Consider the following 26839-nt stretch of genomic DNA (forward strand, 5'->3'; position numbering starts at 1 on the left):
TGGTCCAGAAGGGAGGGGTTCAAATTCCTGGGACATTGGAACCGGTTCTGGGGGAGGTGGGATCAGTACAAACCGGACAGTCTGCACCTGGGCAGGACTGAAACCAATGTCCTAGGGGGAGTGTTTGCTAGTGCTGTTGGGGAGGAGTTAAATTAAAATGGCAGGGGGATGGGAACCTATGCAGGGAGACAGAGGGAAGTAGAATGGGGGCAGAAGCAAAAGATAGAAAGAAAAGTAAAAGTGGAGGGCAGAGAAACCCAAGGCAAAAAGCAAAAAGGGCCACATTACAGCAAAATTCTCAAGGGGCAAAGGGTGTTAAAAAGACAAGCCTGAAGGGCTCTGTGCCTCAATGCGAGGAGTATTCGGAATAAGGTGGACAAATTAACTGCGCAGATATCAGTCAACGGATATGATGTAATTGGCATCACAGAGACATGGCTCCAGGGTGACCAAGGCTGGGAACTCAACATCCAGGGGTATTCAACATTCAGGAAGGATAGACAGGAAGGAAAAGGAGGTGGGATGTCGTTGCTGGTTAAAGAGGAAATTAATGCAATAGTAAGGAAGGACATTAGCTTGGATGATGTGGAATCTGTATGGGTGAAGCTACAGAATACTAAAGGGCAGAAAATGCTCGTGGGAGTTGTGTACAGACCACCAAACAGTAATAGTGAGGTTGGGGACAGCATCAAACAAGAAATTAGGGATGCATGCATTAAAGGTACAGCAGTTATCATGGGCGACTTTAATCTACATATTGATTGGACTAACCAAACTGGTAGCAATGCGGTGGAGGAAGATTTCCTGGAGTGTCTTAGCGATGGTTTTCTAGACCAATATGTTGAGGAACCAACTAGAGGGCTGGCCATCCTCGACTAGGTAATGTGTAATGAGAAAGAACTAATTAACAATCTTGTTGTGCGAGGCTCCTTGGGGAAGATTGACCATAATATGGTAGAATTCTTTATTAAGATGGAGAGTGACACAGCTTATTCAGAGACTAGGGTCCCGAATTTAAGGAAAGGTAACTTCGATGGTATGAGATGTGAATTGGCTAGAATAGACTGGCGAGTGATACTTAAAGGGTTGATGGTGGATAGGCAATGGAAAACATTTAAAGATCACATGGATGAACTTCAACAATTGTACATCCCTGTCTGGAGTAAAAATAAAATGGGGAAGGTGGCTCAACCATGGCTAACAAGGGAAATTAAGGACAGTGTTAAATCCAAGGAAGAGGCATGTAAATTGGCCAGAAAAAACAGCAAACCTGAGGACTGGGAGAACTTTGTAATACAGCAGAGGAGGACAAAGGGTTTAATTAGGAGGAGGGAAATAGAGTATGAGAGGAAGCTTGCTGGGAACATAAAAACTGACTGCAAAAGCTTCTATAGATATGTGAAGAGAAAAAGATTAGTGAATGGCAGGCAGTGACTTGTGGGGTGCCGCAGGGCTCACTGCTGGGACCCCAGCTATTTACAACATACATTAATGATTTGGATGAGGGAATTGAGTGTAATATCTCCAAGTTTGCAGTCAGATTCAGGTGAATTTATAATGGGGAACAAAGAAATGGCGGACTAGTTAAACAAATACTTTGGTACAAATAACCTTCCGGAAATACTAGGGGACCGAGGGTCTCGTGAGAAGGAGGAACTGAAGGAAATCCTTATTAGGTGGGAAATTGTGATAGGGAAATTGATGGGATTGAAGGCCGATAAATCCACGGGGCCTGATAGTCTATATCCCAGAGTACTTAAGGAAGTAACCCTAGAAATAGTGGATGCATTGGTGATCATTTTCCAACAGTCTATCGACTCTGGATCGGTTCCTATGAACTGGAGGGTAGCTAATGTAACACCACTTTTTAAGAAAGGAGGGAGAGAAAACAGGTAATTAGAGACCGGTTAGCCTGACATCAGTAGTGGGGAAAATGTTGGAATCAATTATTAAAGATGAAATAGCAGCACATTTGGAAAGCAGTGACAGGATCAGTCCAAGTCAGCATGGATTTATGAAAGGGAAATCATGCTTGACAAATCTTCTAGAATTTGAGGATGTAACTAGTAGAGTGGACAAGGGAGAACCAGTGGATGTGGTGTATTTGGACTTTCAAAAGGCTTTTGAGAAGGTCCCACACAAGAGATTGGTGTGCAAAATTAAAGCACATGGTATTGGGGGTAATGTACAGACGTGGATAGAGAATTGGTTGGCAGACTGGAAGCAGAGAGTTGGGATAAACGGGTCCTTTTCAGAATGGCAGGCAGTGACTTGTGGGGTGCCGCAGGGCTCACTGCTGGGATCCCAGCTATTTATAATATACATTAATGATTTGGATGAGGGAATTGAGTGTAATATCTCCATGTTTGCAGATGACACTAAGCTGGGTGGCGGTGAGCTGTGAGGACGCTAAAAGGCTGCCGGGTGACTTGGACAGGTTAGGTGAGTGGGCAAACGTGTGGCAGATGCAGTATAATGTGCATAAATGTGAGGTTATCCACTTTGGTGGCAAAAACACGAAGGCAGAATATTATCTGAATGGCGGCTGATTAAGAAAAGGGGAGGTGCAACGAGACCTGGGTATCATGGTACATCAGTCATTGAAAGTTGGCATGCAGGTACAGCAGGCGGTGAAGAAGGCAAATGGCATGTTGGCCTTCATAGCGAGGGGATTTGAGTACAGGGGTAGGGAGGTGTTGCTACAGTTGTACAGGGCATTGGTGAGGCCTCACCTGGAATATTGTGTTCAGTTTTGGTCTCCTAACCTTAGGAAGGACGTTCTTGCTATTGAGGGAGTGCAGCCAAAGTTCACCAGATTGATTCCCAGGATGGCAGGACTGATATATGAGGAGAGATTGGGCCTGTATTCACTGGAGTTTGGAAGGATGAGAGGGGATCTCATAGAAACATATAAAATTCTGACGGGACTGGACAGGAAGAATGTTCCCGATGTTGGGGAAATCCAGAACCAGGGGACATAGTCTAAGGATAAGGGGTAAGCCATTTAGGACTATGATGAGGAGAAACATCTTCACTCAGAGAGTTGTTAACCTGTGGAATTCCCTACCGCAGAGAGTTGTTGATGCCAGTTCATTGGATATATGAACGAGGGAGTTAGATATGGCCCTTATGGCTAAAGGGATCAAGGGGTATGGCAAGAAAGCAGGAAAGGGGTACTGCGGTGAATGATCAGCCATGATCTTATTGAATGGTGGTGCAGACTCGAAGGGCCGAATGGCCTACTCCTGCATCTATTTTCTATGTTTCAATGAGGGGGTTGATTCATGAAGATAGGTTGAGTAGGTTGGGTCTATGCTTATTGGAGTTCAGAAGAATGAGAGGTGATCTTATCGAAACATAAGATAATGAGGGGGCTCGACAAGGTGGATGCAGAGAGGATATTTCCACTCATAGGGGAAACTAAAACTAGGGGACAGTCTCAGGATAAGGGGCTGCCCATTTAAAACTGAGATGAGGAGGAATTTCTTCTCTCAGAGGGTTGTAAATCTATGGAATTCTCTGCCCCTGAGAGCTGTGGAGGCTGGGTTTTTGAATATATTTAAGGCGGAGATGGACAGATTTTTGAGCAAAAGGGAATAAAGGGTTATGGGGAGCGGGCAGGGAAGTGGAGCTGAGTCCATGATCAGATCAGCCATGATCTTATTGAATGGCGGAGCAGGCTCGAGGGGCCAAATGGCTTAATCCTGCTCCTATTTCTTGTGTTTTTAAGTTAAACGCAGAGGCATTGATGATGGAGATGTGAGCAGGTTATTTTACTGAAACCATGAGCACAAATTCAAAATGAACCATCTTCAGGCAACATTAGAAGATCCCCTTTCCTCCTGCAAAGGCAGATATCGGGAGTCGGTTCTCAGCAAAAGTAATTTATACAATGTTGATTAATTCCCTCAAAAAGCAGCTAAAATATCTGGTCGGGAATAGAATTGCAGTGACACACATGTACAACAGGTGGCAGCAAATACCAAATTTTCACTGAGCAGCTTTCCGATAGTTTTTCACTCAGTTGAGCTCCAGGTCAAGCAGAAAATTGAAACAGTTAAAAGAATTGAAATCAGATATTGCTGGAAAATGAAATGGGAGAGGCTTAGAGCTAAGCTAACATTTTTGCTCTGAGGGAATGCATTCTTACACAAGTCACCTTGCTCAATTAAAAGCTTCCCCCTACCCTTCTCAATGCACTCACACATCCACACAGAGTCCAAGGGCTGGATTTTTGGTTCTGCTCATTTCGGGGCGGTAATGGCGGTGGGACAGTAAAGTTTGCGCCTCAGTCAGCAAAATTCGGCAGCTGGGCCCCCGAGGGTGGGGGCAGAGCACTAAGGGAGACGTTCCACACCTCTCTCAGGATGCTTGGCCGGCTCAGCAAGTGAAAATCACAAGCTAAACAGCCGGCCTCGGAGCGCTCAGAGAGGCCGGGGGACGCAACAAAATAAAATCTGAAAAAAAAAACACCTAAAACATTCTTAATAACTCACGCATCCACAACATAAATCGCAACCAAAAAAACAAAATAAAAAACAATCACATTTACCCAACGTGGACATTACTTACCTCACTGAGGCCGCTACAGCTCAGAAAGCCCGCTTTAACAGGCGGCTCCACCAGGGCGCGCTGCGGAGCGCTAAGGATCAGGCAGCAGCCAAAAATCAAGTCGGTGTTGCAACCAGGGACGTTACACACCGGCTCGCCTTTTCCGGGCCGTAATGTTCTGCGCCCCATCGAAACCGGCACCGAAAGTCCCGGTGGGGTGCTGGAAACTGGCCGCCCGCCCGGAAGTGCTTACCTCTGCCAACAGGGATGGCAGAAGCCCGAAAATCCAGCCCCAGGTCATAGCCATCAATCACGAGTCCCTGGTGGCTCAGTGAACAAGTTGCACCTCTGGAGTGGAACGGAGCCATGTGGAGGAGAATGGCAGGTTTCGGGTTCAAATCCTGGCATTCAATTAGCCAACTCCATCCGGGACAAAGTTTGAAGTGCGACAATTATATTCGGTGTCCTCTGGTAAAGCAAGTTATTCAGACCCACCACATCTCAGCTACACATCTGGTACTGTAAACTGGATTTAATGTCAGCTGTGGCTCAGTGGGCAGCACACTCACCTAACAAGTCAAAAGGTTGCAAGTTCAAGGACTTGAGCACATAAATCTAGGCTGACACTCCAGTGCAGTGCTGAGGGAGCGCTGCACTGTCGGAGGTGCTGTCATTCGGCTGAGATGTTAAACCGAGGCCCCGTCTGCTCTCTCAGCTGGATGTAAAAAGATCCCATGGCACTATTTTCAAGACGAGCAGGGGAGTTATCCCCAGTGACCTGACCAATACTATCCCTCAATCAACAGAACAAAAACAGATTATCTGGTCATTATCACATTGCTGCTTGTGGGAGCTTGCTGTGTGCAAATTGGCTGCCGCGTTCCCACATTATAACAGTGACTACACTTCAAAAGTACTTCATTGGCTGTAAAGCACTTTGGGAGTTCCGGTGATAAATGCAAGTCATTCTTTATTTAAAGTGCATTGGGATGTCCTGCAGTGTTATATAAATGAAAGTCTTTCTCTTAAATGCCACTGTATCTCTCAGGCCCCTTTGCAAGTTGTGTTTAAAAACTCCCTCTAGTTGTAAAGGAAAGTACAACAACATTTGCATTGGTTTTCTGCTGCTTAGGACCTCGTTAAATGGATATTGCAGAAAAGCACTTGGTTCAGAAACAGTACGATCTACACGGTTTTCAAACAGTGCATGTTTTAAACGGTGCATCAAAGGAAGCTTCTGTTTCCTGGATTCTGTAGATCTAGAAAAGTCTCCAAACTGTGTTGATTAGCACTTAATCATGTAAACACATGAATACTTTATGCTTGTGATATTGAACATACACCTCTAGGGCAGGAGGTGTCCAATGGTCATCTTTTTGGAGCCTGTGGGTCACATAAAATGTTTAAGTACAAAGTATAAAGTTTAAAACCCAGTGTCCTGGCTAATATTTATCCCTCAACCAACATCAGATCAAAAACAGATTATCTGGTCATTATCGCATTGCTGTTTGTGGGAGCTTGCTGTGCACAAATTGGCTGCCACGTTACCTGCATTACAATAGTGACTACACTGTACAAGTATTTAATTGGCTGTATGTAAAGCACTTTGGGATGTCCGGAGGACGTGAAAGGTGCAATAGAAATGCACATTCTTTCTGCCTTCTTTTGTTTATATGAAACTGGCCCCGGGGTCGATATTTAATAGTGCGGAGACAGACCTCTCCAAACCATCAGGCCCACAAAGTTCATGCAAGAGTATATGGTGGAGTAAGAAATTGGGCTGAAATCAGTCAGGTAGCCGGGCTCGTGAGCAGCATTTGGCCCACACAGGTTGTAGCTTTGGCAACCCCACTCTGGGGTCGGACACACAATGAAGTCGAGGTGGCTTTTGTACAGCATCATCGACAGATACCCATGACGGAGAGTGACGAGGTACAAGCTCAGCTACCCATCGGGCAGTGATTGGACCTCCTACTCGTTCTCTTTGGATGCTGAAAGTTACACCTTTCCCCTTTTAAATGAACAGAATCAGTGGGGGAGGGGGAGGAATTAGGATGAATGGGGAAAATTTGCAGGGCTATGTGGAAAGGTCAGGGGAGCGGCACTAATTGGAAAACTCTTCCAGGCCTTTGTTGCCTCTAGACTTGACTATTCCAACGCACCCCTAGCTGGCCTCCCACATTCTACCCTACGTAAACTTGAGGTCATCCAAAACTCGTGTCCTAATTCGCACCAAGTCCCGCTCATCAATCACCTGTGCTCGCTGACCTACATTGGCTCCCGGTTAAGTGATTTTAAAATTCTCGTCCTTGTTTTCAAATCCTTCCATGAATTCACTTCTCCTTATCTCTGCAATCTCCTCCAGCCTTACAATCCTGTGCTCTCCCAATTCTAGCCTCGCGCGTCCCTGATTTTAATCGTTCACAGCTGATGGGCCGAATGGCCTCATTCTGCATTGCATCATTCAATGATTTCACTTCTGTTTGTCAGTCACTACCAACTTGTTCTCCCACGTCCTGTTGCGTTAAAGCTAGTATTTGGGGGATTTGAAAGAGTGGTGCTGACTATAGCCCTGCCAGGGGAAGGCTGTGGTGTGGAATGCACAGTTGAAGCAGCCAAACGCCAGCTCTGAGCCTTCCTGTCTGCATCAGGTTTTTATGTGACCCACATCCTCACATGTATACCAAGTATGGAAAAGACGCTCTTAAATTTAGCTTCAAAACAACGCGGCAATGTACTGTACATAAAAGGACCTTTAATTGACTTTTTACATTTTTAATTGTGCTTTCATTTTTATTTTTAGCACTAAAACCAAGGGGAAAATTGAAGTCCAGAAGAGAAGGGTAAAAATCAGAGAAACACAGTGGATGCTAGGTTAACTAAAAATTTCAAAAGGCAGAGAGAGGTTTTTGTTGAGAATTATGGAACCAAAGCAGAGTCAGCCGTAGTCCCATTGAATGGTGGAACAGGCTCAAGAGACTGAATGGCCTCCTCCTATTTCAATGTTCCTAAACATCAGTTTTTATTTTGAACATCGCTGACCCTTAAGAAAACAGGCAAGAGACTAACAAGGCACAGTTCAGCTAATTGACAACCAACAATTCACACATTTCACAGACACCCACTTTCATGGTCCCCAGTAGCGGTTCCAAAGGTTCGGGCAAGCGCATTACAGCACCAGAATACACCCCCGTGTCCTCAAGCCTTTGTAAAAGTCACTCTTCAGGCAGCCAGCAGGAGGCCAACAAGAACAGAGCAAATTTATTCACTGTCTAGATATTCTTTCCCTCCTTCCTTTCACATCTGCAATGCCCCACCCCTAACCGCACCGCCCTCCTCCTCAGACAGTCTGCCCGGGATTAGGGACTCATCGTGTCGGGAATTTCCGCCTATTTCCACCTCCGTAACATCGCCTGATTCCGTCACTGCCTCAGCTCATCTGCTGCTGAAGCCCTCATCCATGCCTTTACCTCTAAATTTGACTATTCCAGCGCACTCCTGGCCGGCCTCCCACATCCTATCCTCCATAAACTAGAGGTCATCCAAAACTCGGCTGCCCATGTCCTAACTCACACTAAGTCCCGCTCACCCATCACCCCTGTACTCACCGACTTACATTGGCTCCCAGCTAAGTAATGTCTTGTTTTTAAAATTCTCATTCTTGTTTTCAAATGCTTTCATTGATTCACACCTCTCTCTCTCTGCAATCTCCTTCAGCTTTACATCGCTTTGAAATCTCAGCGTTCCTCCAATTCTGGCCTCTTGGACATCCCTGATTTTAATCACTTTACCATTGGTGGCCGTGCCTTCAGCTGCTAAGACCCTCAGCTCTGGAAGTCCCTCCCTAAACCTCGCCATCCTCCTTTAAAACGCTCCTTAAGACCAACCTCTTTGATCAAGCTTTTGGTCATCTGCCCTAATATCTCCTTATGTGGCTCGGTGTCAAGATTTGTTAGTTAACGCTCCTGTGAAACGCCCTGGGACATTTTACGAAGTTGAAGGCGCAATATCAATACAAGTTATTGTTGTTGTTAGAACATAGGGGAAAAAAAACATAGAAATTAGGTGCAGGAGCAAGCCATTTGGCCCTTCGAGCCTGCACAGCCATTCAATAAGATCATGGATGATCATCCAACTTCAGTATCCCTTTCCTGCTTTCTCTCCAAAGCCCTTGATCCCTTTGGTCATAAGGGCCATATCTAACTCCCTTTTGAATATATCTAACGAATTGGCCTCAACAACTTTCTGCGGTAGAGAATTCCACAGGTTAACCACTCTCTGAATGAAGGAGTTTCTCCTCATCTCGGTCCTAAATGGCTTACCCCTTATTCTTAGACTGTGACCCCTGGTTCTGGAACTCCCCAGCAACGGGAACATTCTTCCTGCCTCTAACCTGTCCAATCCCGTCAGAATTTTATATGTTTCTATGAGATCGGCTCTCATTCTTCTAAACTCCAGTGGATACAAGCCCAGTTGATCCAGTCTGTCTTCGACCCCACCATCCTTGCAAACTACAGCCCTATCTCCAATCTCCTTTTTCTCTCCAAAGTCCTTTAAAGTGTTGCTGCTTCCCAAATCCCTGCCCATCTTTCCCGCAATTCCATGTTTGAATCCGTCCAATCCGCTTTCCACGCCTGCCACAGTACCGAAATGGCTCTCATCAAAGTCACAAATTATGGGCTCTATTTTCACCACCATTGGGCGCCTTTTTTCTGGCGTTCGCTGATTGTTTTTGGAGCAATCATTATTTTCAAATCCCTCCACTGCCGCACCCCTTCCTATCTATGTAATCTCCTCCAGCACCACAATTCCCCGAGATATCAGTGCTCCTCTAATTCTTCCCTCTTGAGCATCCCTGATTATAATCGCTGAACCATTGGTGGCCATGCTTTCTGTTGCCTAGGGCCAAGCTCTGGAACTCCCTGCCTAAACCTCTCCACCTCTTTCCTCCTACAAGACGCTCCTTAATATGAAATAACCCACATCCCATCAGTCTGCAGTGGATGCCACAACACTGCCTTACACAAACACTGGGAAAATGACAATGAATCTGTGTCATCCAATAACTTTCTCTCTCAAATATCAGAGAAAACAGCAATGTGATAATGCTCAGATAATCAGCTTAAGTGTGGTTGGTTGACAGATAAATAGGGGCCAGAACTTCAGGGAGAACTAGTACATCGCTTGAAGATTTGTAAAAGGATTTGGATTGCCAATTAGGCAAACAAATGGCAATTGAATTATATTTAACTGGCACTTTAGGCAAAATTATACAGTAAATGGTTTAGAATTAGCACAGAATGAGAAAGGGTATTGGAAATAAATTGTAGGCTTTTCTTGTTCAATATATGTCAATAAAGCAATCTAACGGATAGAATGCTGGGATATGTAGCCCAAACAGTAGATAGCAAGACAACGGAGGTTATTCCTATGGGAAGAGAAAACTTTTTATCCTTTAAAACTGTGCATGCCGCCCCCTGCTGGCTTTGTATGGCTCCCTGCAGCTGGCTAGAAAGGGGAACTGGTGACAGATACAGCAGGGTTACATCTTCTTTAAATTGTAGCTAGGCCAAAGTTATTGCTCCCAATCGAATTCCTTCACCCTTTGTTTACAAGAAGCTCTGGATGAGAGAACATGCAATGCTGTCTGGAAGCATCAGGTCAATGGCACAGGAATTTACGCCAGTAACTGGTACAAATGTTAGTGGCATTCGATGGATTGCTGACACAATGGGAGTCATTTGAACCCAACTCACTGGGCGGGAAACGCACAGGGATCGGGTGGAACGTCGGTTTTCCACCCTGCCCAATATTACTTAGGGGATTGACTTCAATGAAATGCAGATAGGGGCAGGGCGCAGAGCTGAGGGTGGGGTCATGCCTTCAGTTGCCAAGGCCCTCAGCTCTGGAATGCCTTCCCTAAACCTCTGTTTTCCGCCCGGCGAGTCAGCATTTATAATTGTCGCCAATGCTTCATCAAAAGAGGTTGCCGCACTGGAAGTAAAATTTCATTCTGTTTTGTCTCAAAAGAAGCAGCTCACTGAAGGAGGTTATTCGGTAACCTCCTATCCAGCCTAGATGTTGGCAATTAATATTGATTCTCAACTGGATGGCAAAAGAATTTGGGCCATTGTCTCTGTTGCAAAAGGTTCAGCTTTTGATCGGAGCTACAAGCAGCTTCCTGGACCGGGCACATTTGCTGCAGCCTCCCCCTTGGCCTGTCTCTACGTCAAGATGGTACGATGGAACTCCATGGTTCAAGTTATACAGTTAAGGGATTCTAAAAAGGGCTTGAAGAATGCTTTATAATTTTTGCATCAGAGGTTGAACACGGTGTTGTTATTTAATTGATGATTTGCCTCGCTCCTGAACGACATGGTCTGTTAGTGTGGTGTGCACGTTTGGCACTCCAGACCATTCCCAATTTATACTTTGGCAGCACAAGGGTGGATTGTTGACCATGAGGGAGGCACGCTATCCTTGTCACTTCACACGCAAGGTTAAGTTTCAGTTTATTGCCTAAGTAATAAAATCTGTTGAGAAAGCCAGAATTGTAACAGCATTGGAAGGCTTTAGAGGACGTTTGGCCACGCAGTAGATTGGACAATAGTGTGATCCATGAAAGGTGGGAGGATGGAGACCCAAATCAATTTCCCAATAATACAAAACAAACAAGAGAATCCGGCAAGATACTCACTGGCTCTTTGCCATCCATCGCCTCAATCCATAACCTTCTGTTGGCTTCCGAGAGTGCCTGGAGAGTGACAGGGCCTTGCCTGTGAAAGGAAGATTTGTTTAGAATTTACTGTAGCATGTGAAAGAGAAAATAAAAAATGAAAGACTTGCATTGATAGAGGCTTTCACAACCTCCGGACATCTCAAAGTGTTTTACAGCCAATGAAGTACTTTTTGAAGTGTAGTCACTGTTGAATTGTAGGAAATGGGTCAATTTAAAAAAAAGGAGGGAGAGAGAAAACAGGGAATTATAGACCGATTAGCCCGACATCGGTGATGGGGAAAATGTTGGAATCAATTATTAAAGATGAAATAGCAGATTTGGAAAGCAGTGACAGGATCGGTCCAAGTCAGCATGGATTTATGAAAGGGAAATCATGCTTGACAAATCTTCTAGAATTAGAGGATGTAACTAGTAGAGTGGACAAGGGAGAACCAGTGGATGTGGTGTATTTGGACTTTCAAAAGGCTTTTGACAAGGTCCCACACAAGAGATTGTTGTTCAAAATTAAAGCACATGGTATTGTGTCGACATGGATAGAAAACTAGTTGGCAGACAGGAAGCAGAGAGTTGGAATAAATGGGTCCTTTTCAGAATGGCAGGCAGTGACCAGTGGGGTGCCACAGGGTTCAGTGCTGGGACCCCAGCTATTTACAACATACATTAATGATTTAGACAAAAGAATTGAATGTAATATCTCCAAGTTTGCAGATGACACTAAGCTGGTTGGCGGTGTGAGCTGTGAGGAGGATGCTAAGAGGCTGCAGGGTGACTTGGACAGGTTAGGTGAGTGGGAAAATGCATAGCAGATGCAGTATAATGTGGATAAATGTGAGGCTATCCACTTCAAAAACAAGACGACAGAATATTATCTGAATGGTGACAGATTATGAAAAGGGGAGGTGCAACGAGACCTGGGTGTCAAGGTACATCAGTCATTGAAGGTTGGCATGCAGGTACAGCAGGCGGTGAAGGCGGCAAATGGCATGTTGGCCTTCATAGCTAGAGGATTTGAGTACAGGAGCAGCAAGATCTTATTGCAGTTGTACAGAGCCTTGGTGAGACCACACCTAGAATAATGTGTTCAGTTTTGGTCTCCTAATCTGAGGAAGGACATTCTTGCTATTGAGGGAGTGCAGCGAAGGTTCACCAGACTGATCCCCGGGATGGCAGGACTGACATATGAGGAGAGACTAGAGCAACTGGGTTTGTATCCACTGGAGTTTAGAAGAATAAGAGGGGATTCTTAGAAACATATAAAATTCTGAAGGGATTGGACAGGTTAGAGACAGGAAGAATGTTCCCATTGCTGGGGAGTTCCAGAACCAGGGGACATAGTCTAAGGATAAGGGGTAAGCCATTTAGGACCGAAATGAGGAGAAACTTCTTCACAGAGAGTGGTTAACCTGTAGAATTCTCTAACACAGAAAGTTGTTGAGGCCAGTTCGTTAGATATATTCAAAAGGGATTTAGATATGGCCCTTACGGCCAAAGGGATCAAGGGGTATGGAGAGAAAGCAGGAAAGGGGTACTGAGGTTGAATGATCAGCCATGATCTTATTGAATGGTGGTGCAGGCTCAAAAGGGCCAAATGGCCTGCTCCTGCACCTAATTTCTATGTTTCTATGTCAATTTATGCACAAGCTCCCACAAACAGCATTGTGATAATCTGTTTTTGACCTAATGTTGGTTGAGGGATAAATATGGGCCAGGACACCAGGAGAACTTCCCTGCGCTTCTCCCAAATAGTGCCACGGGATCTTTTACTTCCACCTGAATGGGAAGGGGCCCCGGCTTAACATCTCATCCCAAATCCGACAGTGCAGCACTCCCTCAGTACCACTGGAATGTCAGCCTAGAATTTGTGCTCGAGTCCCTGGAGTGCAACTTCAACCCACAACCTTCTGACCCAGGAGTGTGCGCTACCCACTGAGCCATGACTGAAAGAATAGAATTCTGGTTTTGTAAGCAGCATTCCTTCTTCAACAGAATCCCAGACACTCCACTTGTTAATACCCAATGCATGAGTTGTGTGTAGTTTGATTGGCATGCCCACCATTTTGAAAACAGCCACTTGGGGAAAGGTGCGAGATGAGAGAGAGGACTCTCACACCATCCCATCCCAATTCTCCTGTCGGCAACAGGTTCAGGCTCAGGTTCTCAAGCTAAGATGCTAATCTAAACTGGCATGACAGATGGAACACCAGCTTTCCTTCCAATATAGAGCCACCCCTACAGCTACAGAGAGCGAAGGGGCAGGAAGGAGACGGGTGGGGAGGGGTATGGCATCATCTGCCACGTCTTGGACCAGATGGGAAGAGGCACGGCCAGCAACTGTTAAGACATATGCTTCCCATCCAAGCTCTCCACAGCGCTGATGTTCATTGACCTATATTCAAGCTGGATTAACGTTTGTGACACAATTATTACAGGCTTAAAAACCAAAAAGCATAACATTGATTCAAATTCTATGTCCCGGTTGTGTGTCAGATAATCCATTGGCATCGCTGTTTCAGTGCATTGTTCATGACATCACCAGTCTTTGACCATTCTCAGCGACCTAACACAACAATCTTTGCCCCAATCAGTAACATTCCTTTACCTTTCAAAGATCTCTATATCGAAGCAGAATCTCTTGTCAATGGATTCAGATTTCCTCCGAATGCAGGACTTCAGTTTAAATTCCTAGAGAAAATTACATAAAGCAGATTGACAATTCAGATTGTCCACAGCAGTGTTTGAAACGTTTCCTCAAGAGCCACGATCCTTAGCAGTGTTTTGCCCAAGGTCCACTGCCAACAGTGCAGAAACATGCATTTAGATAGCACCTATAATGCAGTAAAAGGTCCCAAGGCACTTCACAGCAGTGTAATCAGACAAAGATTCACACCGAGCCAAAGAAGGAGACATTCAGACAGGTGTCCAAAAGCTTTGTCCAAGTGTTAGATTTTAAGGAGGGTCTTGAGGAGGTGCGAGTGGGGTTTAGGGAGGGAATGCCAGAGCTCAAGGCCTGGGCAGCTGAAGGCACGGCCACCAATGGTGGGGTGTTGGAAATCGGGGATGCACAAGAGGCCAGAATTGGTGGAACGTTGAGATCTCAGTGGGTTGTCGGGCTGGAGGAGGTTACTGAGATAGGGAGGGTTGAGGCCATGGAGGGACTGAAACATGAATGAGTTTATTTTTTTTACAAAATCCAGGCTTCAAAATCATGAGGGGTCTAGACAGAGTAGGTAAGTACATTAGAAATAAGAGCAGGAGTCGGCCATTTGGCCCCTCAAGCCTGCTCCGCCATTCAATAAGATCATGGCTGATCTGATCTTGGCCTCAACTCCACATTCCTGCCCGCTCCCCATGACCCTTGTAGTTCAAAATTCTGTCTATCTTCACCTTAAATATATTCAATGACCAGGCCTCCACAGGTAGAGATTTCCAAAAATTCATGACCTTAAGAAATTTCTCCTCACCCCCTTTTTAAACCCCTTATTCTGAAACTATGCCCCCTAGTTCTAGATTCCCCATGAGGGGAAACATCCTCTCTGCATCAATCTTGTTAAGCCCCCTCAGAATCTTAAATGCTTCAATGGCCTGGAAATCTCGGCCTCCCTGGGTCTGTACGGAGTTTCTACGGATCCGGGAAGAATCGGAAAAGCCGGTTTTTGGCGCACGCGCTGAAAACCAGCTTTTTCAATGTCAAGTTTCTGGCTTGACAGATCTCACACATCAGGAGCGAGGGCATTTGCATGGACAAGATTGCAGGATTTACCCATATCTTGCCCAGCAAATGTCCTCAAAACTCTTGTGTCTGAGAAAAACAGGCGCATAGCCTACTCTTACAGGCGTAGGAGTTTTAACACACAAAAACATTGTAAAAACACGTTATTGTTAAAAACCCTCCCCGCTACGGTAAGTTTATTTTAAACCATAATTTTAAAAATCTTTTTTTTTTTTTTTTTTTAAATCGAAATATATTTTTTTTAAATACATAAATAACTAATTTAAATTAATAAAAATATTGTACACTTTTTCTATCTTTTATTATTCGTTATTAGTGTTTGGGGGATAGAGGTGGGGGGTCTCATTCATAATAATGGGAACTCCAACAGTTCCCATTATTATGAATGAGAATATACTACACCTGATTGGCTGCCCAGAGCCATGTGACTCCAGCTCCAGGTCTGCGCACGTGCTGACGTGCACGCGCTGCGACGCGCAGTCAGTGGAAGCCTCAGGACCGAGCTCTCGCATGGCTGCAGCAGCTTCAGGTAGGTGGGCATCTCTTTTCTCAAATCCATTTGAACGCTCGCGGTAAGGAGAAACTGGGATTTCTGGGCCAATATGATCACCTCTCATTCTTCTAAACTCCATAGGCCCAACCTGCTCAACCTTTCTACAGATAGAGAAAAACTGTTCTCCCATTGGCAGAAGGGTCGACAACCGGAGGACACAGATTTAAGGTGATTGGCAGAAGAACCAAAGGCATCATGGAGAAACTTTTTTTTTTTTTTAAACGCAGTGAGTGGTTAGGATCTGGAATGCACTGCCCGAGAGGGTGGTGGAGGCACATTCAATCGTGGCTTTCAAAAAGGAATTGGATAAGTATGTGAAGGAAAAATATTTGCAGGGCTACAGGGAAAGGGCGAGGAGTGGGACTAGCGGAAGTGCTCTTGCAGAGAGCTGGCACGGGCTCGCCAGCCCAATGGCCTCCTTCTGTGCTGTAAACATTCTATGATTCTAACACACATATTCCTACTGACCCCCTTCAATGAAGAAGTCCAACACTGCCTTCAGTGTGCCAGTGCAGCCTACGGCCTCCTGAGGGAGAGAGTGTTCGAAGACCATGATCTCAAATCCGGCACCAAGCTCATGGTCTACAGAGCAGTAGTGATACCCACCCTCCTATATGCTTCAGAGACATGGACTATGTACAATAGGCATCTCAAGGTACTAGAGAAATACCACCAACGCTGTCTCCACAAAATCATTGGCAGGATAGGCGCACCGTCGGTGTCCTCGCTCAGGCCAGCATCGAGGCATCGAGGCATTGACCACGCTCAATCAGCTCCGATGGATGGGCCACATTGTCCGCATGCCCGATGCTAGACTCCCGAAACAAACACTCTACTCGGAGCTATGTCAAGCCCCAGGAGGAGAGAAAAAACGCTTCAAGGACACCCTTAAAACCTCCTTGAAAAAAATGCAACATCCCCACCAACTCTTGGGAAACCCTGGCCCAAGACTGCTCAAAGTACCGAACACCTCGAGTCTCTTCGCTGGGAGCACGCGGAAGTCAAGTACAAACAGCGGAAGGAGCGAACGATAAATCAAGCACCCCATCCACCAGTCCCTCCAACCACCATCTGCCCCGCCTGTGACAGAGACTGTAGCTCCCGCATTGATCTCATCAGTCACCCGAGAACTCATTTTAGTGCGGTAGCAAGTCATTCTAGACTCCTGGGGATTGCCTAAGAAGTGATGATTCTAAACAACCATTCCCATCAGCCACTTCTCTTCGGCCTGATGTGAACCTTCCTCAAATGCTCCTGCCTGTCTGGCCAAGTCTTGTCTGTGACCACAAGCCAGAAGGTTGGCATTTTTAAACTGAATTCCTTGGGAGTAAACTCTGGGCAAGTTAATGCCTCCTCCACAGAATGTGTTTTCAATCTGCAACAGATCCTCTGCTTGCAGCAAAAACATTAACAGAGTAAAGGAACGTACAGGACCGGAAAAGCCCATTTCAGTCCATCTGACCAGCCCCCGAGTTCAGAAACAGTTATAAGGGGGAAAAAAGTACACTCGAGTATGAAGCATAAGGGAATTAGGAGTTCTGAGGAATCAGGAGTTCTTCTGTCTTATGGTATGGATTGTAATATTGACCGGTTATGTATAACCCACTAATGTATGTAAAGCATGCTTATACTCTCGCTTACATTGGGCTAGTAAGAAGGGAATAGCGAAGCCTGATGGGTAATGAACCATCTGTTGTGTGAACCTCAGTATAGATTTACATTCTGAATAAGCAAATCCACCAAGGGCAACAGTTTGAAACATAGACTGTAAACAGTATCTGACTCTCTGAAACACTATTAGACTAGTTCTCTCGGGAAGAGATAAGGAAGCCTATATTTTGAACAGAGTTACTTCACACGTCATAGGACTAAGGCAAAGTTCACATCACTGAACATGATTGACATGTGATGAGAGATGGACAGGTGGGAAAGAACCACTCAGAACTAGTCTGATAAGAGTCGACAAATCAATTAAACTTTGTTGATAGCAGAAGATCAATTGATGGTTTCTAGAAAAACTGTATAGTTGTAATTGAAACCTCTTGTACTTTGAAGTGTTCATCGGAACATTTCCCGAGCATGTTCGAATAATAAAACCGGTGAACCGAAATTTTCATCTGAGTGAATCCATGGTCGCGATACAGAGAGCAGGTGTCAACTCCTTATATCAGGGAGTCCACCGCAAGGAAGAGACGTCTTCCTTCTACCCCAACACAGTGGATGAAACTCACTGCAAATCTCTTATTCGACTCTCTCGCCAAATGTCTATCCAACTCTTTAGAGCTGTTGCTTGTCCAGTCTTGACTATCTCCCTGTGCAGTCCATTTCAAGCAGTGACCGAGTTTCCTGAGAGTTATAACCTAATGGCCCCATTCACCTTTTGTCTGAGATCTCCTCTTTGTTGTCCTTGGGACCACGGTAAACACTTTCCTAGGGTTCAGCACGTCCATATCCTCGAGGGTCTTGGATTCGATCAGGGTATGGCCTCCTCCCCATTAATGCCCGAGCAATCTGGTTTGTGCGACGACGACATATTATCAATCGCCTCCACATGCCATGCATGTAAACCGACCTTACTATACGAAGCATAGTAAAATGTGCACCCATAATTCTTATTCTTAACTTTGTTGTTCCTTTTATTGAGAGACTTACTGAAGCACAGCACTCACACCTCTGCTGGGCGACGCCCTCATAGAACAGACCACACCCTGGTCTGCGCGCATGCGCAACACTAAGCTCTGTCTCTATGGCAACGCAACGCACAGATTCATGGCACTTTAATTATAGCTTGTGCCGAAATGCCTGTTTGCTGCTGTGTTGTGCCATCTCTGGTGCATGCCGGCAGGACTGCTCCCTCGGCCAGACAGAAACACAAGAGCTCGGTGCTTGGATTCCACCCCTCAGCCCCACCCCTAGGGCTCTTTTACAAGCTGAGCCCGGGGGGGGGGTTTGGGGAGGGCGGAATCCAGGCGCCGAGCTCCTGTGCTCGTGTCCGGCCGAGGGAGCGATCCTTCGGCTGGCTGGCACTCCTCCTCCTCCGACCCGTGCCCGGAGCCCCATCAGCAGAGATTCAGTGGTGGGGCGGGGTGGAATCGCAATTTGCCCATTCTCAAAAATATTCTCTGGGAAAAATGAATTATCTGAGATATTTTCAGAGTTCCCTCTGCAAAAATCATCATGAACGTGTGTTTTAAATTGTCTTCTTCCCTCACTCCAAAAACTCAAATATACTCAGCGCCAATTTCCTTAGGTTAACGTGGGGTTTTTCTGATCGGCACTTAAGGCCACTGTGCGCCGCACATAAAATAAATCGTTGGCAAAAATCGGTTAAAGGGCCTAAAACAGCGCGGAAATCAGTTTTCAACCAGACCTGCGCCAAAAAACCTGTTGTACAAAAAACCGGCGCTGACCATCACCGCCGGCGTACAAACATGGAGGAAAATTGCAAAATCATGATTGCTCCAAACAAAATCAGTGGACGCCAAAAAAACGGCACCCAATGGTGGCGAAAATAGAGCCCTTTATGCAGTAACTCCAACATACAGTTCTGGGCTCTGCATCAATAGCATACTCACTTGCTTCATCCCAGGTTTTGGATCAAAGGGGATCATGCTGAGAATTTTGGTATCTTTCACATATTTGCAATAGTATTTCACCCAGGAGAATCCCAGAGCCCCTGTGGAGAGTTAAAAATAGATGAAAATCCTGCAGAACTAGATAGCCATCTAATCAAAAGAACATAAGAATTAGGAGCAGGAGCAGGCCATTCGGCCCCTCGAGCCTGCTCTGCCATTCAATGAGATCATGGCTAATTTTCTACCTCAACTTTACTTGCTTGCACTATCCTCATATCCCTCGATTCCCTTAATATCCAAAAATCAATCGATCTCTTTCTTGAATATACTCAAAGACTGAGTCTCCATTGCCCTCTGGGGTAGAGAATTCCAAAGATTCACCACCCTCAGTGAAGAAATTTTGTTATCTCAGTCCTAAATGGCCGACCCCTTATTCTGAGACTGTGACCCCTGGTTCTGGAATCTCCAGCCAGGGGAAACATCCTCCCTGCATCTACCCTGTCAAGCCCTGTAAGAATTTTGAGAGTTTCATTATTCTAAACTCGAGAGAATATAGGCCTAGTCTACTCAATCTCTCCTCATAAGACAATCCTCCCATTCCAGGAATTGGTCTGGCGAACCTTCGTTGCACTCCCTGTATGGCAAGTATATCCTTCCTTAGGTAAGGAAGGATACAATGTACACAATACTCCAGGTGTGGTCTCACCAGGGCACTATATAATTGCAGTAAGAAGTTTTTACTCTTACACTCAAATCTTCTTGTAATAAAGGCCAACATATTATTTGCTTTCTTAATTGCTTGCTGTACCTGCAAGTTAACTTTCAATGATTCATGTACAAGGACACCCAGGTCCCTCTGAATATCAGGATTTCCCAATATCTCACCATTTAAAAATACTCTGCTTTTCTATTTTTCCTACCAAAGTGGATAACTTCACATTTCTCCACATTATATTCCATTTGCCACTTTCTTGCCCACTCACTTAGCCTGTCTATAACCCCTTGAAGCCTCTTTGCATCCTCTTCACAACTTACATTCCCACCTAACTCTGTAGCATAGCAAACTTGGATACATTAAATTTGGTCCCTTCATCCAAATGATTGATATAGATTGTGAATAGCTGGGGCCCAAGAAGCAATCATTGCGACACCCCACTAGTTACATCCTGCCAACCCAAAAAAGACCTGTTCATTCCTACTCTGTTTTCTGTCCATTAACCAATCTTCAATTCATGCTAGTATATTACGTCCAATCCCATGAGCAGCAATTTTGTTTAATCAATACGTGTGGCAACTTATCGAATGCCTTCTGAAAATCCAAATACACTACATCCACTGGTTCCCCCTAATTTATTTTGCTAGTTACAACCCCAACATAATGTGGTCATCTCTGTACCACATGATGTTCCCGAGGGAGCAAGGCCCAGCATAAAGGCTGTTCTTGCATTTCCACCAATGCTGCTCTTGTATTGCCGCTCAGAGGGCCAAGAGCAATGTTGGCTAAAATGGTCCTTCTTTCACTATCTCAGCCCTTTCCTTCTCTTTCTCCCCTCCCTCTCCACCCCCTACCACCCCCCCACGCCCCCTCTCCCTCTTCCCCCCACCTCCTCTCGCCCCCACCCTCTCTCCCTCCGATCCATCCCTCCCCCCCACCCTCTCTCTCTCTCTCCACCCTCCCCCATCTCTCTCTCCCCTCCCTCTCTCTCTTCCCCCCCCTCTCCCACCACCACAACTCCCCTCCGCCTCCTCACCTCCCTCCTCCCCCCCCAACCCCTCACCTTCCCTCCCCCTCCCACACCTCATCTTCCACCCCACACACACGCCCCTCACCTTATCTTATCCACCCCTTCTCTCTCCTCTCCACCCCTCCCTTCTCTTCCCCCCCCCCTCCCTCCCCCCAATTAAACCCATGTGAAAGAATCTGCTCTGCCCTTACCCAAGATCAGGAACTCTTACCCAGAGCCTTGAATTTTGAACGGAACACTTACTGGCTGAAGTTCTGAGAGAATAAATCCTCCCACAGTACCTGCTGCCGATGAATAACCAGGTCACTGAAGAGCTTAATTGAATCCAGAATGACCACGGATGTGGAAAGCGGTGCTAGAAGTCTAACAGGCAAGTTGGATATCCGGTCAATAAGCAACATAAATAAAGTGCAAAATGATGAAATAAGAGGAAGGATGAAGTTGCAACTAGAAGCCATGTGGAATGAATTAAGAGCAGAGCAATGAACAAACAGCTGCAATACTGGTGTCAAGGCAGTAGATGTCACCAACACCTGCAGTAAAGACCATGCCCCTTACACTAGGCTAAATACATAGTCACTAAAACCTGTGTAAAGGCCAATCAAAAGCTCCACACCATTGTTCACTCCTCAGATCAAATTTCTGAAAATTGGACAGGGAGATGCTGAACTACTAAATTCAGGAAACCAGCCCCGGCAGTGACCCGGCCCTGTACAATACAGAATGAAACAACAAGAGAGAAACAAATGTGGAGTCTCAGCGGGCCACCTGGTCCTTACGTTTCTCCTGAGAGTAGAGGTAGCCTTCGATGATGGGCTGCCCCGGTAGCTTGCAGGTTTGTGGAGCTTCTTTCATTCTTTTCATGAGATCCTCCATCTCCTCTCGAGTGCCCATGAAGTGATTCCTCGTCTGTGAAAACAGCCAACACCATTTCAGAATCTACACCTTGTTGGTCACTGCCGCATAGCGAGGTGCCTTTTGAATAGGCCTCGTTCCTGAAATAACCAGGAAATGCTGACTCCAAAGGCCTGCGTATTCCACCCACCATATTGGCCGACAAGAAAGACTGCAGTGAAGGAGACGTGATGAACACTACAGGACAAGATGCAGTGACGCAGGTTTTATGAAGTGGCCCTCATTTAATTTCCCATGGCTGTGGGGTTATTGTTTCCATCAGCTGTTTTAGCAGAAATGTAAATCAAATGCCCCTTTTGGCAAGGGCACTGGAACCCACAAATTAACAATTTAAACTTTCACGAAACTTAAATCAAATTAAAATTTAGTTGCTGGGGGTGATGATGCACGCTAGTCCCTCCGGCACCCACCTCTCGCAGAAGGCCGCAAGCGTACCGGTGGATACAGCGTGCTCCATCTCCAGGGACACCCTGGCTCGAACGTAACCGCGGAAGAGAGGCAGTTGGGCTGAACGACCCCCTCGACCGACCGCTGCCCGGACTGGATCATCTGCATACAACCACCATTTTTTTTTAAAAAGGGCATCAGACATTGTCCAGTGGTGAATCATCTGTTCAAGAAGGGCAACATTTAATAAATTTGACTAGACCCAATTCAATCAACAACTGACATTTAGGGCCCAAGTTTCCACATGATTTGCGCCTGACTTTTTAGGAGCAACTGGTGGAGAACGGACTATCTTAGAAATCGCAATTCTCCACATTTTTTTTCTGCAGTTCTAGTCAGTTAGAACAGTTCCACTTTGGAACAGAATTTTTTTCTTCAAAAGGGGACGTGTCCAGTCACTGACGCCCGATTTCAAAGTTTCCACAGTGAAAACGTACTCCAAACTAACTTAGAATGGAGCAAGAGAAGATTTTTGTAGAACTGAAAAAACCTGTTCCGCACATTAAAAAATCAGGCGCAGGTTACAAATTAGGCGTCCAGAACGAGGTGGGGGGGGGGGAGGGAAGTCATTAAATTCTATAATAAATCCTTATTTATACTTATACAAATGTTATACAAATAAATCCAACCTGAATAAACATTTATAAGCAAAGAAAAGATTAAATAAACCATCTTCCTATCTGTGTGAAAGTGCTTCAGCCAGGGAGAATGCTGCAGGAAGCCTCACAAGTTGAGGCAGCTGTTCCCGCGCCTCAAGTTCGCAGCCATTCCCGACGATGAGGGGGGAGGCCGTCGGGAAACGACTGCCTCAACTTTGAGGCTTCCCGCAGCCTTCTCACTGCTGCAAGAAGCCTCAGTGCTGATGTGCTGATGGCAATGTGCTTTTATTAAAAAATGTTCAAAAATTAAACAGCTACAAAGAACTACAAAAATGGCCGAGTGCCAATGTTTCCTTCACACTGCGCGTGCGCGAACGCTCCAACGCGCACGCGCAGGGTTGCCGGCAGGAAAAAAACTAATTTAAATGGTACCCGCCCCCTCCCACTTACAAAATCGGCGCGAGTGGTAGGCTCCGCCCCCTGGGCGCCGCGCCAAGCAGACATGGAGCTGCAGGGCGCTCCAGAATCGCGCGTTTTTTTTTCCGGCGCCCCGCTCGGAGGGGCGCCCGTTTTTTATCGTGTGGAAACTTGGGGCCTTAGTGTCTTTTCCATAGGAAAAAAACCATCCCAACGTGCTTCACAGAGGGTGCAGAAAAATAAAGTATATATAAAAGGAACAGGTATGCCTGGTCAAAAAAATGTGTTTCAGGTTTGTGAAAGGTGGCAATAGAAATGGTCGAGCAGAAGGGTTTAGGGAGGGAGCTACAGAGAGTAGAGCATTGAAGAAATCGAGTCTGGAGACAAAAGCATGGGTAAGGGTTTTTTTTTTTTAAAGTGGTATTGGGGCCGAGTTGAAGTCAGAAACAAGCAACAATGTGTGAATTTGGCGATCTCACACACAACCAGTTTTTTTGCTCGTTATTATGACAGGACAGAAAACTAACTAGTTTGGGAATCTCGCAATGTCTTTTATGCTTAATTGAGAAATGCTAGCCATTAACATATTCCAAAATGGATTAGTAACAGAAACTTAACTGGACCTGCAACATAAATACTGTGGCAACAAGAGCAGGTGAGAGGCTGGTTATTCTGCAGAGAGTGACTCACCTCCTGACTCCCCAAAGCTCTTCCACCATCTACAATGCACAAGTCAGGAGTGCGATGGAATACTCTCCACTTGCCTGGATGAGTGCAGCTCCAACAACACTCAAGAAGCTCGAAAGGGACAAAGCAGCCCACTTGATTGGCACCCCATTCACCACCTTGAACATTCACTCCCTCCCACCATCAGCGCACCGTAGCTGCTATGTGTACCATCTACACGATGCACTGCTTCTTCGACAGCACCTCCCAAACCTGTGAACTCTACCACGTAGACCAACAATGTCAGCAGGCACATGGGAGCACCATCATCTGCAAGTTCCCCTCCAAGTCACACACCATACTGACTTGGAAATATATTGCCGTTCCTTTACCATCGCTGGATCAAAATCCTGGAACTCCCTCCCTAACAGCACTATGGGAGTTCCTTCACCACACGGACTGCAGCGGTTCAAGAAAGCGGCTCACCACCACCTTCTCAAGGGCAATTAGGGATGGGCAATAAATGCTGGTCTTGCCAGTGATGCCCACATCCCATGAATGAATCAAAAAAAAATAATGCCTTGTTTTCAATTGAATTGACACATGCAGAATAGAAAATATCTAATTTGCAAAATTAAACAATTATTTAAAATCAAAAGCAAAATACTGCGGATGCTGGAAATCTGAAATAAAAGCAGAAAAAGCTGCAAATACTCAAGTGGTCAGGCAGCATCTGTGGAGAGAGAAACAGAGGTAACGTTTCAGGTCGATGACCTTTCATCAGAACTGGAATCAGGGATGCAACAGGTTTTAAGCAATTACAGAGGTAGGGGAGAGGGGGAGAACAAATGTCTGATGAGGTGGAAGGCAGGAGAGATTAAATGATAAAAGAGATGTAGTGCAAGGCGAAGGAAGATGGTCATGGAACAATAAAGAGATCGAGAGGAGATGGAAATGGAAATATCATCAGCAACAGCTGCATCCGAAAAAAGTGGGGGCAGAGCCTATGATCTGAAATTGTTGAACTCAATGTTGAGTCCAAAAAGCTGTAAAGTGCCTACTCGAAAAGTGAGGTGCTATTCCTCGAGCTTGCATTGAGCTGCTTTGGAACCATGTAGGAGGCTGAGGGTAGAGATGTCACAGTGGGAATGGAGCGGAGAATTAAAATGACAGGCTATTATTTAAAAGCAATTGATTTTCAGAATCAATTACATCCTGTAATCTCACCAACAACTCAGTGAATAAAACCCTTTGCCATCTCATGCCTTTATTCAGAGAATAAAATCACTCGACTTGTTATTTTCTGACTCCAAAAATTATCGACTCACAAATGAGTCATTCAACCTTTGTGCAGTCAATAAAATCCTCCGCTACTAGATACTCAACAAACCAGTTCCTCGGGGGAAATTTAGCCCATAAATATAGTCGCTTTCCTCCACAAGGGTGGAAGTATACTACATAGAAAAGACTCGAGAAGTATTAGGTTCCACAGAATTCATGTACTCCAGAATGCAATGTACAGGGTAATCAACAGTTCTGTTGATCCCAGCATCTAGTGCTCCTAGACACCGGGTTAATGGATTTTTGGTCATCATTAGAACCTTGTTCTACACCCCTCACCCCACTCCCCCCAAAAAAAGAAATTCAGGTGCCTGTTTACTTTCAGTCAGGATTATACATCACAACAGAACTCACATGTTGCAAACTTAGCTGAAGCTGCTGTTTATAGGGCAAGAAATCCTGAGTCAGTTCAAAGGTCAAATGATGGAACGTGAGTAGACCATGCAAGAATGCCAACACCTGTGGAGAGAGTGAAGAAAAACAGTGTTCAAGATTGTGATTGGTCTGGTGAAGTTTTTTTTATAAACTGGAATATTGTCATCCTTCCATCAATGAGGGAAAATTCTGCCCATTATTCGGTCAGGTGGATATTCCTCCATCTTGCATGGCCACCTACCACTCTCTCAAAGAATCATCAGTTCAACCACAATAGCAATTGGAATGTTACGTTTGCTCATAAAAGCTGAGGAGTGAGGATCCTGGGGACTGGACCACTTTTCTACTCCATACCCAACTGCTGGTATTACTGGATCAATTAAAGCAAGTACCAGACATAGAATAACACTCCCTGTACTTTGGCCTCAGCAATGTGCCTTAAGCTCCCGTTTCGGAAGAGCACCGACTTCCCCAGTGTGACAATAGCATCTCTCATAACAGGCAGCCTGTGGCCTCTGAGATCACCAGCCTAGCACTGAATGATGGACCATTCTCTACTGTGGATTCAGCCCCACCAGGTGGGTACTTCAGACTCCTTAGCTTACAGACTGAAGACTTCCACACCATCAGCGTGGGCTGAATTCAAACCCAGATGTGAAAGATCAGTGTCCTGCTCAAGGCCTCCTGGTCCAAAGCTGAATTTCCATGTAATGGCAGGATTGGAGGGAAAAAAATAATAATTTGCCTTTACAGAGAGCTGGACAACAGAGGAGAAGCATTGAAGGTGCGGCCGACCATGTTTAAAAGCTGCAAAAAAAAAACACAAGATACTTTCATTGAGGTAATACAGTTCCTTGTGTAAAATTATCTGTTAACAGTAACTTTACTTCGCAGTCGCAAGAAAAGTAGATGTAAGAATCCTACAACGGAGATAGAACTGGTGAAAAATTTCTGTCCCTTCAGTACAATCACAAATGCAGTGAAGTGAACTAGGCAACAGGTGTGCCTGGAAGGTGCTTTCAGCCGAGATCACTATTCAGAGAGCACGGTCGGAATCATGTCTATGGGTTGGATCAGGTTTAGTTGTGGTAACCACCGCTGTCAGGTTGTTTTTTTATGTACTGTCGCCCACTATTCCAGCATCATCCTCGAGACCCTAACCTAGAACACGCGTCTCTTTCTTTCC

At 45.5% G+C, this 26839-nt stretch overlaps 1 protein-coding gene across 4 annotated transcripts in view; it reads right to left on the reverse strand.

Annotated features, from left to right (window-relative positions):
• Positions 1-26839, reverse strand: part of ophn1 (oligophrenin 1) — a 218430-nt gene that overhangs the window by 90684 nt on the left and 100907 nt on the right. For all 4 annotated transcript variants that reach the window (XM_070882805.1, XM_070882807.1, XM_070882806.1 and 1 more), the window contains exons 7-11: positions 25633-25737; positions 21673-21802; positions 19149-19249; positions 13890-13972; positions 11249-11327 (exon numbers count right to left, since the gene is read on the reverse strand). In XM_070882805.1, the coding sequence (XP_070738906.1) occupies positions 11249-11327; positions 13890-13972; positions 19149-19249; positions 21673-21802; positions 25633-25737 (498 nt within the window). The remainder of the gene's footprint in view (positions 1-11248; positions 11328-13889; positions 13973-19148; positions 19250-21672; positions 21803-25632; positions 25738-26839) is intronic.

This window comes from Pristiophorus japonicus, chromosome 6 (genome assembly GCF_044704955.1).
Source record: "Pristiophorus japonicus isolate sPriJap1 chromosome 6, sPriJap1.hap1, whole genome shotgun sequence".
In the NCBI taxonomy this organism is placed as follows: domain Eukaryota; kingdom Metazoa; phylum Chordata; class Chondrichthyes; family Pristiophoridae; genus Pristiophorus; species Pristiophorus japonicus.